The 16,497-nt window shown below is 31.9% G+C and overlaps 1 protein-coding gene across 1 annotated transcript; it reads left to right on the forward strand.

The window, feature by feature from the left end:
• Nucleotides 1-4,727: 4,727 nt before the first annotated feature.
• LOC127717274 (uncharacterized) lies at nucleotides 4,728-16,211 on the forward strand. The gene is made up of 5 exons (XM_052223053.1): nucleotides 4,728-5,878; nucleotides 9,087-9,194; nucleotides 10,756-11,043; nucleotides 12,626-12,820; nucleotides 15,712-16,211. The coding sequence occupies exons 1-5, from the start codon at nucleotides 5,284-5,286 to the stop codon at nucleotides 16,209-16,211; spliced, it is 1,686 nt and encodes a 561-aa protein (XP_052079013.1). The 5' UTR covers nucleotides 4,728-5,283.
• Nucleotides 16,212-16,497: the final 286 nt, after the last annotated feature.

The raw sequence follows: 16,497 nt of genomic DNA on the forward strand, positions 1-16,497 counted from the left end.
ATAAGACAGCTTTGAAGTTTTGACGGTGTTCAAACACTTGAAAAACAATAGTTTAACGCAGGACAGGAAAAATTCGGAGAGATGACGATACAGCTAATGTATATGATGTAGAATAAATTGCTTGAGGTCAGGACAAGTCTTGGAAATCATACCATATTTTATCTGCTATTTGATAGCTTCAGACTTTTTACCAATTATATTTTGTTTGCAGATTGGCTCCTTTGAGGCAACATAACTCTTGCGTTATATCCGGTTTTGTCTGTAGAAAATAAACGTGTGCCCAGATAAGACAGTGTAGCATAATGTCCGATGTATTTAAAGAACGACACGCAAAATTAGGATGCATGGTTCTGAGATTGTTTCATGCATTCTGAGATTGTTTACCAAAGTTATGCAGACGATTTTACAAAGTCACATAACTCCGATTGGATTACAAAAGCGATTTTCGAAGAAAGATTACCGTCTTATTTTTACGGAAGATGAAATTGTTTTAATGGAAAAGCTTCCAGAAATAGATGAGTTCACAATCGAAATGTGCTACAAAATACTAAAACTTGAATTCAATATGTTAGATGAACCTAAATGCAAATGGGGAAATGTTCCTACCGATACAGACATAGAAATTACAGATGACATACAACGGCTAATTAATGCAACAAATTCAATAATTAGCATCAACTCTGAAGAAGTAACCGAGAAGTATTCCGAAGAGTTGGAAGAGGAAATCAAATTGATGGTCACAAGAATTGAATCTATTAAATTTGAAGTTGGAACTAGACACTTTGGGAAGTATTTACACTGGTTTGTGTAGATCTAAAACAAATTCAATTTCCATCCTAAAAGATCTTACAAGGGTAAAAGCAATTCAAGGTAACTTTCAAATAAGTCTGCATTATAGGAAATAAAATACTAATGTGAATAATGATCATAATAAAAGTGAAATGGTAACAATTGCAGGGTCACAAATTGAACATAGATACAAGAATTTGCCCTTCACTACAAAAACTGGTTTTTAAGAAATCGAAAAACGGCAGATACCTTGGGGACATTCAAACTAAAAATTCAAAGATAAACTGACAGAGCTATGGTTTAAAACGAGAAAAAAAACGATAAGTCAAACAGATCAACAAAACACTACATAGAGAACTAATGATTAAGCAACACGAACCCATCAAACGTCCAAGGGGAACACAGGTGCTCTGGAAGGATAAGCAGTTCCTATTATACTTGTGTCTACAGTAGAGAGGTCAGGCCTATAGTTACAGTGAATATATTGTTTATTTGCATTATTTGTAAAAATCTTTCCAAGACGATCATTTGAAGCCCTTGTTTTTAGTTCGTTTCTGTGTGTGTTACATTTTAATGTTGTGTTTTTGTTGTGTCGTTGTTCTCCTCTTTTATTTGATGCGTTTCCCTCAGTTTTAGTTTGTAACCCGGATTTTTTTTTTATCTCTATCGATTTATGAGTTTCGAACAGCGGTATACTACTGTTGCCTTTATTTAAAAGATGACCGCCACTAAAACTGTGTTGATTTAAAACTTTATAGACATATTTTGAAACAAGTAGCAAGTACTGTGTCTTAAAACACTCTACTCTGGCAGGACATACTTCATTCTTCAGGGAAAACCATTAATATTCAATAAGATATTTTATTAAAAGATTATTTATCAGCATCAAACAACCGAGAATCCTCCATTCTGATATTACCCAAAGGTCTTGATAGCCATTCTGAAGCATATTTGTCTACTAAATGACCACAAAAGTACAGAATTGTACTATATTAACTATATTACTTTCCTGGTTTGTTTAAATGTTAAATCTAGGTATGACAAACAAGAAAAAAAGATCAATTTCATGGTCTCTAAATACCGTAAATTGGGAAATTTTGGCGTCGGGATATTTTGGCGGTTTTCTCTCAAAAGGCATGTGTTTTATTTTGGTGTGTGTAATTTTGGTGCTTCGTCCAATTGTGTTTAATTTTGGAACAACAAAAGTGAGCAAGCTCATTCATATTTGCCTTTATTTACCCGTTTATTGACAAAATATCATTGAATTTCTCAAAGTCCAAACATGACAAAAGTTAACTTAATGAAGGAATCGGATACGGATACAATTGCAAACAGTTCCGTACATCGTGGTTCAAAGCTGAAAGAAAATATCACTTTTTAAATAGATTATTTATTTTTTACAAATATCATATGAAATAATTGTAATCATCTCTATTGCAGTACATATTAATCTATTGACGATCAAGGATTTAAATTTTAATCCTTATGCCTCTGGCAGAACATGATTATTAATTAAAGATAAAGGATTACAAGGAGTTTTGTTATTCTAGTTACCAATAACGGCGTCTAATCAGCAATAGCCTGGCATATTTATGACATGTGTGAATAAAAATTGATGTTGTGTTTTCTTAACAATTTCAGAAAATTAACAATTAAGTAAAAATGATATAGTTTTGTTGTCAAATGATACCAGGTATTTATTTGCATATTTGGCTATGTATATAATTGTAGGAAATATATAGAAGATATAATAACATACAATATTTCCCCAACAATTAACATTACGATATTGTCGTACCGGTGCGTGATTTTGGCGTTTAAATTTTTTGTGTTTCCTTTATTTTCATGTGTTTAATTTAAGCACTTTCATTGGAGGCATCAAATAAACCAAAGTCAAACTACAACCCAAATACGGTATGCTGTCGCTCTATTTTTTGCTAATAAATATGAATGGCACCGATTAAAAAAAAACAAAAAAAATCGATCATTTCTCTTAAACTGTGCAAGGTATCAAGATAAAATTTGAGATAAAACATTGTGAAATGTCACTAGATATGATTTGAATAAATATATATGTTTGAAAGGAATTATGGTGGCCTTTTTGAATCAAGATGGCCAACATTTTGACATTTTTTTTCCTCGTAAAACACAATTTCCCTCACTACTCGCTTATTTCTCAACCAATTTCAAAAATTTTGATACCGAAATAATTGTCGTACATCCACCTTTTTATTTTAATTGATTCAATTCTAATTTCTTCTATTTATAAAGAGCTCTCACTGATTTATTTGTAGCAATTATAGTGGTGTACAGCTGTTTATATAAATATTTGGGTACATGTTTTTTAATAGATCATTTTGTTGCGATATGAATGCGTGTTGTACTAACACTAAAAAACTTGATCTTTTTAATATACTGACACTCTTTTCCAATACATCATTCTGATCTTAATATTGAAGACTCTGTTCAAACTTAATCTTATTATAGAAAAGCTAATACCTTAGTATAAGTCTTAGATTATTTGACCTGTCCATATGATCCAACCAAAGACATTCTGCACTTGTGATGTGCACAATCAAAGAGACTTCCGAGATGGACACTTTATTTATGTTCACAAATAAATGAAAATAAAATTAGTTCCTGATCTTGCTTCATATTTTTATTACAAGAAACAAGAAACACCAACACCAAGTTAGACCTCTACAATACATGTACATGCAACTACAAATTTATGAGTACTATCGCCACATTAAACATGCAACCAGCGAATACAAAGTTATAAATACCATCATCACATAAAACATGCAACAAGCAAAGACAAAGTTATGAGTACCATCACAAAATATAACAAGCAAGAAAAGGGAGTACATGTATACAAATTTATGGATGCACATTTCATGACATAAGTACACCGTACATTCCCATTTTTTGGTATCGCTCTACTTTATTTATGAAAACAATGCATGAAATCAAAAATGATTAATAAAAATTATGAGCATATTATGAGCATATTATGAGCATCTTTCTGAAATTTGTAATAGCATAAGAAAACATTTACAATATTGAAGTAAATATGAACTTAAAAAGGTAACGGTTAAGTTCTTGATCTGGATAAGTTATTCTTGCAGAAGACGATGAATGCCAAGTGAAGATTCAGAAGATCATATATGCATTGTTAAATGCTGTCATGCTGCTTTTAAATTAATTAGTCAAAATATTTCCTACTGTTCGTATTCAGATTGAATTTCGTGAAAATTTTTTAAATACCAAGTTCTGCCACCAGAGTCTTGAAAATTTTCCAAAATCAAAATAAAAAGTAAACATTTCTTTAATTTCACTGAAATCTCCTCTTTGAAGTCATTTCAAAGATTCTGTACAGAATTTGCAGGATGCAAAAATTTTTCTTTTAAAATAATTGTTTCCTTGATATTAATTTGGCTAGTATACCATGTCTCCATATAGATCACTACAAAATTTTTACCAAATGGACATTTATTTAAACCAGTCATAATCATATCGGAAGACTGTGAAAAACTTTCAACATTCATGATGATAAGAGTTATTTTCAACAGTTTTTTCAACAACAGCTTTCTTCCTTCAAGGAACTGGTTCTTTAAAAAAAATTATAAGCTTCAATACATTTCTTTTAATAGTTTCTATTTTTTCAATACACTATACCCCCTGTTTTTGCCTAATTTCATCTCTTTCATTTTTTTTTTATTTAGGGAGACTGATTGTGTATTGTCAGCTGACAACAAAACTTTCAGATGGGAAATAAGTTTATGCAAGGGAAACTGAATACAATTGTCAGAATATTGCATTAAAAATATGTTTTCTGGGTTGCATTTTAAAACCTTTTTTCTAAATTTTAACTGGTTTTTTTTCTGTTTCATTATTTTTTTTAAGTAACTATTTATTTATCTTGCGAAGTTACTCTTCAACCTCCTTTTTTTTTGCAAAGATTCCAGTTCTTGTTGCTTTAATTTTTCTTTTCTGAGTTTTTCCTCTCTTTTTTTTTAAATGAAATGTGCTAATTTCTAATGGGTTCTTTCCGTAGTTTGAATTGTTTCAACATTGCAGGTGCCCTTTTTCTTACTGTTTTAAAAATTTCTGTTTTTTTTTCTGTCTCCATTTGATCAAACCAATGTTATGTTTTGTTGTAGGTGAATAAAATTTAACCTTCCAATGCTATTCCGACTCAAACGAAACGATGTTTAGTAAAAACGAAAATATGAAAAGAAATGTTAATAATTTTTTACAAAAGAAAAGCTACATATGAAAGATAACTGATTAGTTAAAGGGGGAAATCTGACAATAACAATGGCCATTTTCCAGTGATATCAGTCACCAGAAAACAAAATGGCGGCCAATATAACGTTAAACTGGCATCTATATCTACAGTCGTGTTCATTGAAAAGAATATGATTCAATGTTATTTATTTAATTTGTGTTTAACTGGAGTTTATCTTATCAGTTTAAAGTTAGATAAAATTGATGATTTCTAATATGTTTGATTTTGTAATAACAGAATCTCCACCGAATACTAGTAGTGACGAGGAAAGGTATTCCAGGCTCTCGATTGCCATCATTGAAACTTTAACCAACATTCTACGAGATGTTATAACATCTCAAATTTCTGCCAGCCAGATGTATCAAAAGTGTGTCCCAGTCTTAAAATACTTCTCACCTAAACAGGAGACAATTCTTACAAAGTTACAGTATTCTAATACATACAAATCGTTAGATATCACATTAATTTACAGACTATTAAGACAGTTTTCGTTGATATCTCAACCAACAAAAGGATGGGGATACATTCCAGACATAGTAGATATTACATTAGGAGACGATATTGAACGAATACGATGCTACAGAAATCAAATTGCTCATCGAGTCGACACCAATATCGATAATAATGAGTTTAATGATTACTTCGATAAGTTTCGTAATATTGGTAATAAAATGGATCTTTATTTTGACCAAAAGACGGATTATGAAAGGAGAATAATTTGGCACAAAACGTGTATCCTGGATGCAGCAATGCAGACAAAATATGAAAATGCAATGAAGGAGATGGAACATATAAAACGTAAGGATGCAATTAATCGTACAGTGATTTGTCAAATAAATGCAGGTTCTGATACCTATTTACATATGCATGTTTTTACCTTACTAAGTTTGATTCATTGAATCGTCCTGAACTTTCCTGTTTACGTGTATCTGTTTAAACAAAGTAACACATTTTTATGTTTCGATCGTGACATTGAATTTATCCAATATTAACACTTAAACATATGGTGCGTTCAAATCACATTTCTGAATAAACCCTTACCAAAACAATTAAAAGTCAATGCTAAATAGATACTTGAAAGTAAAACACCTTTATGACCAAACAAAAGGCAAAACTACTTTACCTGGGGAAGAAGGAACTTAGTATCTTTCGTAATTTTGTGCCCAACCAATTCAAACTGCGACAGCCTCGAAAAATACCAGAAGAAAGAAATAAGAAACTAAAATATAACTGTATAAATCTGGTTTGTGGAAAGTCCTTTTCTATACTAAGGAATGGTCTTACTTTAACAATGATAAATAAAAAGTTGAATATTTGAAAAGCTGTTTGACCAAATAAACAGATTCATCTAAGGTCATATTTGCTTCCTTAATTATAATGGCCTGCAACAATAAAATGAATCAACAAATAATAGTTTACCCTTAAAGCAGGTTTCTTTTGTATAATAAATGCATGCCTCATATCTTTGAATAGTGTTAACAACTTGATATAACAAAATTAAAGGATCGTTTATTATCATATTTCAATTATTAAATTCGAGCATGATCAAATTATCAGTCCTATAATTGTTTTTTTTTTTTTCTTTATAGTTATTTTCAATTAAAAGTGTCTAACCCTGTGTATTTTTCATCAAGAAGGCAACCTATATTTTCCAATATTGAGCATGTATAAAAAAAAATAAACTATCAAATGTTTCTTTCCTAATTTTGACGGACAAAATCGCATAATTTCAGGTATTTATCAAAAAAAAGTTAAAGACATTTTTCGATAACATTTGAACATGCTTTAACAAAATACATTCATCCATCCATCAATCAATACATAAGTGCATGCACACATACAGACATATTATATACTAACGAGTCTCTTGGCCGGTATGGAATATCTGTTTACACTTGACTACGAATATTTGATTTTCGGTTTGTTTGATTGTTGTTGTTAAGTAATAGATAGTTTTTGTATGTTACAAATACTAGTTTAGGATATTGGATATTTAGAAAATGATTGATACAACTGACACATATTCTAACATTATTTTGAAGAAATATTATCAAAAAAACTTTGCAGCATGTGGTTAAAAAATTCAGAATTTTTCACACATTATTAAAAATAATTAAAATTGAGGCAATAGTATTTTGAATTTTAAATGATGACAAAATCTTTTAAAAAGTTTAATTGAGGTCTGGAGCTGGAATTTAGTAACTGGTAGTAGTCCTTTGTTAATTGTTAATATGTATCATTGTCATTTTGCTTAGTTTCTTCTGTTACCTATTCTAACATCTGACTCGGATTTCTGTTAAATTGAGTTTTACTGTGCTTTTTGCTGTGTCTTTTTTATTCTATATTGGCTAGAGGTATAGGGGAGGGTTGAGATCTCACAAAACATGTTTAATCCCGCCGAATTTTCGTGCATGTCCCAAGTCAGGAGCCTCTGTACTTTGTTAATCTTGTATGTTGTTTCATTTTTATTTTAGTGTATTTATATGTTTCGGAGTTTAGGTTGACGTCCTTTTCCAATGAACTAGTACCAATTTATGTTAGGGGTCAGCTGAACTCCGCCTCTGGGTGCGGGATTTTCACGCTGTGTTGAATACCGATTGATCGCCTTAGGCTGTTTTCTGCATTTTGGGCGGGTTGTTGTTTCTTTGACACCGTTCCCATTTCTATTCTCAATTTTATTCTTCAAATATACTATATTACATGCTCAATTTGGAAACCATACCAAAATCAACATAGAGATAATCAGGCAGACGAAAACTGTTTTGACGTCAAATTATTCCAGAATTTTCCCACATTTATATTTTAAAACATGCATTTAAACCTAGAAAAGTCTAGGGATGAAATAGGGACTACATAAGCAATGAAAACATGTTTAATCTGATCAGTACCTTTTAAATTCAAGTATCGTGATTTGATGAACGCAATTCCATATAAAAGGTCATGTTATAGTATTATAGACCGTTTTCAACTAATAAAATGATACACCGAATACAAAAATGCTTTTCCAGAAAATTTTGATTTCATTTCTAAACTGGTAAAAAGAGGCGAAGGGACATTCAAACTCATAAGTCAAAAATAAACTGAAAACGCCATGGCTTATAATAAGAAAAAGACACAGACACACAACAGTACACAAAACATAACACAGACAATTAAAGACGGAGCAACACGAACCCCACCAAATACTTTAAACAAATATTAATAACATGTCCGCTGTCTTCTGTGAAACTTTCAACCAACTCGTGATGGCGTCCTTAAAATTTACGAAGGGATGATTTCAACTAAACGACTTGGAACTCTTGTTTTAAAAGTTTCCTTGTGTGTATCAACATTTTATCAAGAAAATCATTATAGGAAATACAAGCCCTGGAATATCATATCAACTGGGAGATATGTACTTCGTATGCAGGCGCTGCTGCAATGTTGCTACATAGAAACGGAAAATTAACAATTGGGAAACTGAAAATCATCTCTTTTGACGTAGAAAGTAAAATCACAAAAATACCTCTCACTTGTATGACAGTCGCATCAAATTCAATTATATTGACAACGATTTGTGAACAAAACAAACAGACATATTAGGTAAAAATATCACAAATTATGGGTACAGCAGTCAACATTGTTTTATAATCTTTATCACTATAAAAACAAACAAATATGCAAGAAAGAAGCACAAAAAGGCATATAGACAAAGTACATTAGCAAATAATGAAAAACAAGAATACAAAAATTCACCATAGCAGTATTACACAGTGACGGGATGTATAAGTACAGAGCCACGTCATATGTGTCAAAGAAACACAAAAAGGCATATAGACAAAGCACATTAGCAAAATGAACGACAAGAGTACAAAAGTTATTATAGAACAATAACATAATGATGGGATGTAAAGTTTTGTTTTCGCAGACCCTCATTGTCAAAAATACGAAATGTAACGTTTAACGATTTTAATTGTTATATTTTGCACGAAATCTTATTACATTTTGATAAATTTCCTTTTTATAGTGAGATTCGTGAGATTCGAAAAGAGACCAGTAAAATTTTACTGGGGTGAAAGCTTTGATGCGAGTTTGAAGATCCTTAGAACAATTATAAAGGATGAGAATGCAGAAGGTAATAAATATAACTGTATTGTATCTCAGTAGTTTTTAAAAATAAAGGAAAAAGTAATACACTATTGTTTTGTATAGAATTAGTCACAGAAATCACCGGAAACAGGCGTGCCATACTTCAATCTTATAAATCAGCAAATAATTAAGCCAAATAAAACAATTTTTAGAAAAATGCTATAAAATTGAGAATGAAAATGGGGGATGTATCAAAGAGACAACAATCGGCACAAAAGAGCAGAAAATAGTCCATGGCCACCAATAGGTCTTCAACACAGCTAGACAATCCCGAACCCAGAGGCGGTATGTCTTAAATTTACAAACAACATACAAAACTAACATAGGCCAAAGGCTTCTATCTAAGGACAGGCTAAAAAATGCGGCGGGGTTAAACATGTTTTGGGAGATCTCACCATCCCTCTATACATCTAGCCAATGTAGAACAAACACACAGCAAAACGCACATAAAACTCAGTTTAAAAGAAGTCCGAGTCCGAAATTAGAATACTAGTAGGTAATAGAAGAAAATGACAATGATACATAAATTAAATTAAATTAAAATGACAACTAGCAGTTGGTAACATGCCAGCTCCAAACTTCAATTTAATTGATTGAAAGATTATTGTTTCTTCTTATGAAAATAAAACACAATCCCTCCAGTTAGGGGTTAAGTATCATGCATCATAAAATATAGAAGAGGAACATGACCGGTATCATGCCAACAACTGAATTTGTTTATTTCCGATGCAAAGACCCTATGAGTGAATCAATATTAACTCCAAAAAGTGCCATCTTTAAAGAGAAAAAGAGAGGCGAAAGATACCAGAGTGTCATTTCAACTCATATGTCGACAATTAACTGACACCGCCATGGATAAAAAAGACAAAGACAATCAGACAAAAATAGTATACAAAACACAAAATAGAAAACTAAAGACTGAGCAACACGAACACCCCCCAAAACTGGGGATGATCTCAGGTGCTCTGGAAGGGGTAGCAGATCCTGCTCCACATGTGGCACCCCTCGTGTTGTTCATGCTCGTTCAAACCTGGTAATAAGTTAAATTTGGTAGTTCACATTCGTGAAAAAGGGATGGGATTATAGTAACTACATTAGGAACATATCCTCTCTCATCTGTGAAACGGATATTCTAACTCGTGATGGCGTCCGTAAGATTTACGAAGGGATGATTTCAATTTCACCACTTGGAACTCGAGGAAAACATGATAGGAAATAAAAGCCCAGCAGTATTGTATCAACTTCTGCCTGCAGGCGCTGCTACAGTGTTGCTAAATAGAAATTTGAAGTTCAACAACTTGGAACTCTTGTTTTAACAATTTCCTTGTGAGTATTAACATTGGCGTAAAAAAACCCTGCTGTTATAAATAAACTCACAGATTAGTACAAAGCACATAAAACTAACAAACATACACACAACAGTGCCGTCTTAGGGTAATCTCAGTTACAAACTTTACTTGGACTTTGTTGGAAACATGGTCTGGTTTTCTACTTATTGATATAGATAAACATAACAGCATTATATAGTAAGTTTTTTTCTTGTGTAGGAAGGACGAAACTCCGTCTACAGATCATCTTCCAGAACGATGATGAAGTTGAGAAAACTGTTAAAATCCTTAATTCACTAAAAGAGGAAATAAATGAAGGCTTATATGGTATAGAATTTATTGTTGCTGAAAAAGGCAGTGTAATTTTGACTGTAGATATATTGGCGGAAACGTTGGAAACAGATGAAAAACTACACGCGACCCTGGCTTTATTCGTAGAAAAAATTTTGAAGCGCATTACAACGTCCACTACAGAGAGTATTGATATGGTAGTGTTACCTGTAGAAGGTTTGTCATTAATGTTCTATTAATGTCTAAGCCACGAATTATTTTTTTTCATTATGTTTACTCAATGCTTCTAAGTTGTTTTGGGCGGTTTCATGCTGGAGAGAAATTTTCACAGGTGTAAGAGCTTGAAAATTAATGATTTATCTTATCAAGGATATATATTTATTGATTAATACTTGGTTTTGTTTAACGTGAAGTGACAAAAATTGCACTCATTTCTGTGTCATTTGGTTCTTGTCGAGATTTGTCTCATTGGCAATCATACCACATCTTCTTTTTTATAATAAATGCATTTAAAACATTAGGTAGGTTTTGCAACATACATCGACTTAAATCAAATGCTGGAATTTGGAGTACCAATGTCTTTAGCAAGGATTTTACTTTCGAAAAGAAGGGACAAGAATGATCATTTTGGTATACGAAAGTCCACTTTAATGGTTTGAATGTTATTTATACTGAACTTCACCTCTAGCTCTGTCGTACTAATATGATTTCAAATTTTAACTTCTTGACATCAAACCAATATTCTAATCTTTAAAAAGGGCACTTCCTAATGATTCATGCAATGATTTATTCATGCAATGATTGATTCATTGCAATTGACTGTGTCTGCCACATAATTAATCCGAATAATTTAGTTGTTATATTCCGCCGACCTACGATTGCTTCATTAACGCCTGCATGCATAGACAATGAAAAAACGTCAAATCATTCGGAATTAGCTCGGGATTTACCTATCTCGATAAAATTGAGCTGATTGCTGATTGATCACCTCTTCTACAGGCACCAATCAAAATCCAGGATTCGTGAAGAGTTTTTATCGTGTAAGGAATTCAGGCCCTCGCAAGTAGGAGAGATCGATTACGGGAAGGGACTGAATTATTCGGGCTACCACATAATTGTGGATTTAACATTTTCTTGTCGACTATTTCCGATGTAGAATATGTAACCATTTAAATACTGTATATGCATGTGTTTCCTTTGTAAATTCTTTTGTTACAAAAACAGGTTTAGAAAACACGTCAACTCAACTGAAGCTATTTAAAAAATAATAATAGTCATGTTTGGTAACGGTTAAAAGATAACAAATACAAAATACAATAAGTGAAAATTGTAGGGAATTTGAGATCATAAGAATATTGTTACCTCATTATTGTGATCTGCGACGCGTTGCAACGACGAGTGTACCTTAACATTTTCTTTTTTAATATTACATGAGTAAAATATGTTGATCTTATGGAGAACATATAGAATATTGAACAAGAAATTCAGCCCAATCTTGCCTATTTTGTAATTATTCAAAAAGAAGCGAGTTTGTGTGCGGTAATAGGTCAAGTGTCTTCCTCTGTGCATGCATCAACCGCCATGCGAATCCACATTCAGTCCAAATATCACAAATGGTAAAATTAAAGCCTTCTGGAATATTAAGTCAAAGAATACGAAAGTTGTTGCTATGCTAGTGAGCTGAGATATATAAAATATACCACAATTCATGAATAGACTGACGTCTTAGCAATGGTTTATAAAAAATATATATTTGACTGCTTAAGACAACATTATTTTTCTTTATTTAACCTTGCAGAGAACACACAATGGAATAAACCAAAAGCCATGGGAGAACAAGTTTACTTAAAATTTGACATAGAGGCCCAGTTACTTGAAACTGACGAACAAATGGTAGAGCAATTACGAAAAATATCTGACGCCATTTTAAAGCATTCAAACGGAAGCGGAGCAAATCATAATATTACTGCAACGCTCCTACCTATCAATCTTGGTAACTAGTTATAACTATAAATTAATTATTTGTAAATATGCAGTTTTCCTGTAAATTAAATTAATATAAATATTGCGGATATTCGAATATCACATTTTGCAAAAAAGTAAAATAACAAAAATGACGAAATCCGAGGAAAATTCAAAACGGAAAATTCGCAATCAAATGGCTAAATCAAAAGCTCAAACACATCAAACGAATGGATAACAACTGAAATATTCCTGACTTGGTACAGGCATTTTCTTATGCAGAAAATGGTTGACTAAAAATGGTTTAATAGTTAGTTAAACATCTCACAATTATCATAAAGAAATTAATAAAAGGGTATATATAATGGCTTCTCATAGAATAAGAAACAAACTTGAAGAACTCTAAAAGCGGTTTGTGTTTGCACAGACTGTCAAATCAATCCATCTGGTGAAGGTGTGAAGTAAATATTTCAGGAAGTTCTTAAAACTAAAATGATAAATCTACTTTGAACACAAAAAAAACAAAAATATAATGAAATAGAGTGAGCATAGTATAGTTATTTTTCCAAATGCAAAGTGGCAGGAAAGAACATCGCGAACAATTAACACGAAATATTGATTGCCCGATGGCTGGTTAACGTCTAGTGTCAAATATTGCATGCATAAAACGCCAATTGCATCTTAATTATGAATATTAACCTGCTAGCTGTCAAAATCATGCTCGCCGATTGGACTCAAATTCTTATATTTGATTTATAACATACTAAAACACATATCCAAATTACAATAATTTAGAAATAAACAGTTACCAATGCATATACTAGATAATACATATCAGAATTCCGTGTGTATTTTTGTCCAGACGCCATTTAATTAACTATCGAGATGGCCTCCGAAAACTGCCGTCAATCACATACTTCGATATAAACATAAACATAAATAGATAGCGACCTCGTACAATTTGATATTTTTTTTATATCTGTTTGATTTCATGTTATAGGTTAAAATCATAATTTAATTATCGTTTTTATCTGTAAAAAAATGAGTTTTTTGTGGATCGTACCAGTCAATCAAATGGTTTACCTTTGTTTCGATTTCAATGTTGACATTCTTTTCCTTTTAATAATTGAACACGCATAATTCATGCGTAATCCATCTCTACCTAAGGGGTTACATTGAAGGTCACATGAATACGGATTCAATGAGGTCAAATTATTCACTTGGAAGTTAATCATTCATCATCGATGTATCTTAGCTTATTTTGACAAAATTGAACTATACTGGCTGTTAAAAGCGAATTATTATTTAACTATTTGACTTTCATTAATGATTGAACAAAAAAAATCATATATTTTTTTTTTATATATATCTCATAGCTAGTGCCCCTTTAAACAGATATCACAAAACAGATAGAAGACAAACTGACAACGCAAAAGAAACACTATGAAACATTCTACAAACGTAAATAAGAAAACTAAAGACTGAGAATTCAAAATTTTTCTCGGAGTTCGGTATTTTTGTTATTTTACTTTGTATTCATATATTATGATTCCTGTGTATATTTGTTTTTAAGGAATTTTCAATTTGAATTTCTCAAAGTTTTATTTTTATAAGGTGTTTTTACGGAGATATATGAAAGATTCATGCATTGTTGTTCGCCTGACCTTAAACAGAAACCTATATGCTTGGTAGGGGAGGACGGCTTGCATTGCAACAGACAACAAATGGGCGCCTTAAAGGAGTTCTAATCAATTTCCTAGATATATAATAAATGTAAGATTGGTCCATTGTTGCTTGGTTACGTCCGAAGTATTTTCAGGACGAACAATTATTAATAATTAAAACAAAAGGTTCTGCAAGGTAGGCCGACAGGAATGACGAATGGACGGCCAAAGGCAAGGAGGGTATGTTGGATAGGAGCAGAAATTTAGCCTTGCATACATGCCAACTACGAATCCCTGAAAGAGTTGTTGCAAGTGTTTGTTTTAACGTGCAAAGAACGTTGTCACCATTCATACACGAGATATGAATAATATTTCGTGAACTTTAAATTGGCAGCAAACCGCAGAGAAGGGCAAGCTTACAAATAATGGATTGATTGTGCAGTGGCAAATGATTCGATAATTTTTAAAACAAAAAACAATTAGCAATATATGTAATAGGTAATTACTGTTTGTGTGGCACAGTAAAACAGAAAGCCACTCATTGGTCATATTTCTATACCTTAGTCAATCATTTGGATGGTTCATAAACATGATGTATTAATGTAATGATGTAATAATGTAACTTATTTCAAATTCCTATTGCAAAGCCACTCTTCTTACCAATATCACAGGTTTGTTTCTTTTCATTCCGTTTTACGAGTTTTCTCGGTGAGTATGTTGCGTTTTGTAATCAGATGTTACTTTTATTTTTCATAGTTTCCATGTTGTCAGAAGAATTGTAAAGAGACAAAAATGACACATTTTATTGATATTTTTTCTCTAAAATAAATAAAAAGATCTATTTTAAAAGAAGTAAAGACATATAATACATGTGAATATTTATCTAGCACATTGGTGGGAAAGATAGCTTAAACTAAATAACTTCTCCCACTGCATTAGTATGTCCAGAACAGACTATGCTCAACTAATTATTGTTTCACAATAGTATTTATGTAAACACTTATTCTAACTTTCATGGATTACATGGTTAGGTTTGATTTTGCTGTACCCGACGTATCACTTCTGTGAATGTTAAAGTGAAATCAACACTCAAAGAAATCGATATAATCTAGAAGAGTAAGTAATGAAAGTTTGAGGTCGTAACATATATCGTGTACAACACCAAAAGATATGTTACAACATTCAAATCCTTTTGTGTGGAAAACTGCACTATATGTTTACCAATTATTTGTTCGAAATGCATCACTATCTATTTCAGAAGATATAACTACCACAGAAGAAAATATGGCCCAGGCTCAAAGACCTGCCAAATGCACCGTTCCTGTTTCTGTCAACTTGCGTCAACAGTTAAATATCAAAAGTTATAAAAAGTTCAGCATTTTGAGCTGTATCAAAATAGGCAATACATTAGCGTTTCCCAACTATATTAATGACTATATTAATAACCAACTTATTATCTGTAGTTCAGACGGTACTAATTTCCATCACATTCCTCTGCACTATCAGCCATGTTATATAACTGAGATAAAAAGTAATACTGTAGCAGTATCCTGTACAGGTGACAGAGCCTTATTGATAATAAATATATCTACAGGTTATGTTAGCAGTACAATTAATACCAATGATTACTGCTACGGAATATCATATTATGATAATAACCTGTACGTTGTTATTGATCTGAGTATAATACATGTGATGGACCTGACAGGCAGATTAATACGTAATATAACTTTACCGTATCCACAACATTACAGTTGACAGAAACAGGCTGGTCTGTATTAACTATAAATCAATATACTGCTGTTTGTTAGATGGTACGTTAATATGGAAGTTTAAAAATGATATATATCAAGATCTACGTCGTGTGACAACAGATGATAAAAGGAATGTGTATGTGACTAATACTAAAACGAACACTGTAGTAGTTGTATCTGATGACGGTAAAGATTATAAAGAAATTCTTACTAGATACGATAGATTGAATTTGCCACGTGCAATTTATTTCGACAAAAAAGAAAAGATTTTGCTTGTTTGTAATGCAAAT

Source organism: Mytilus californianus, unplaced genomic scaffold (genome assembly GCF_021869535.1).
Source record: "Mytilus californianus isolate M0D057914Y unplaced genomic scaffold, xbMytCali1.0.p SCAF_96, whole genome shotgun sequence".
Taxonomy (NCBI): domain Eukaryota; kingdom Metazoa; phylum Mollusca; class Bivalvia; order Mytilida; family Mytilidae; genus Mytilus; species Mytilus californianus.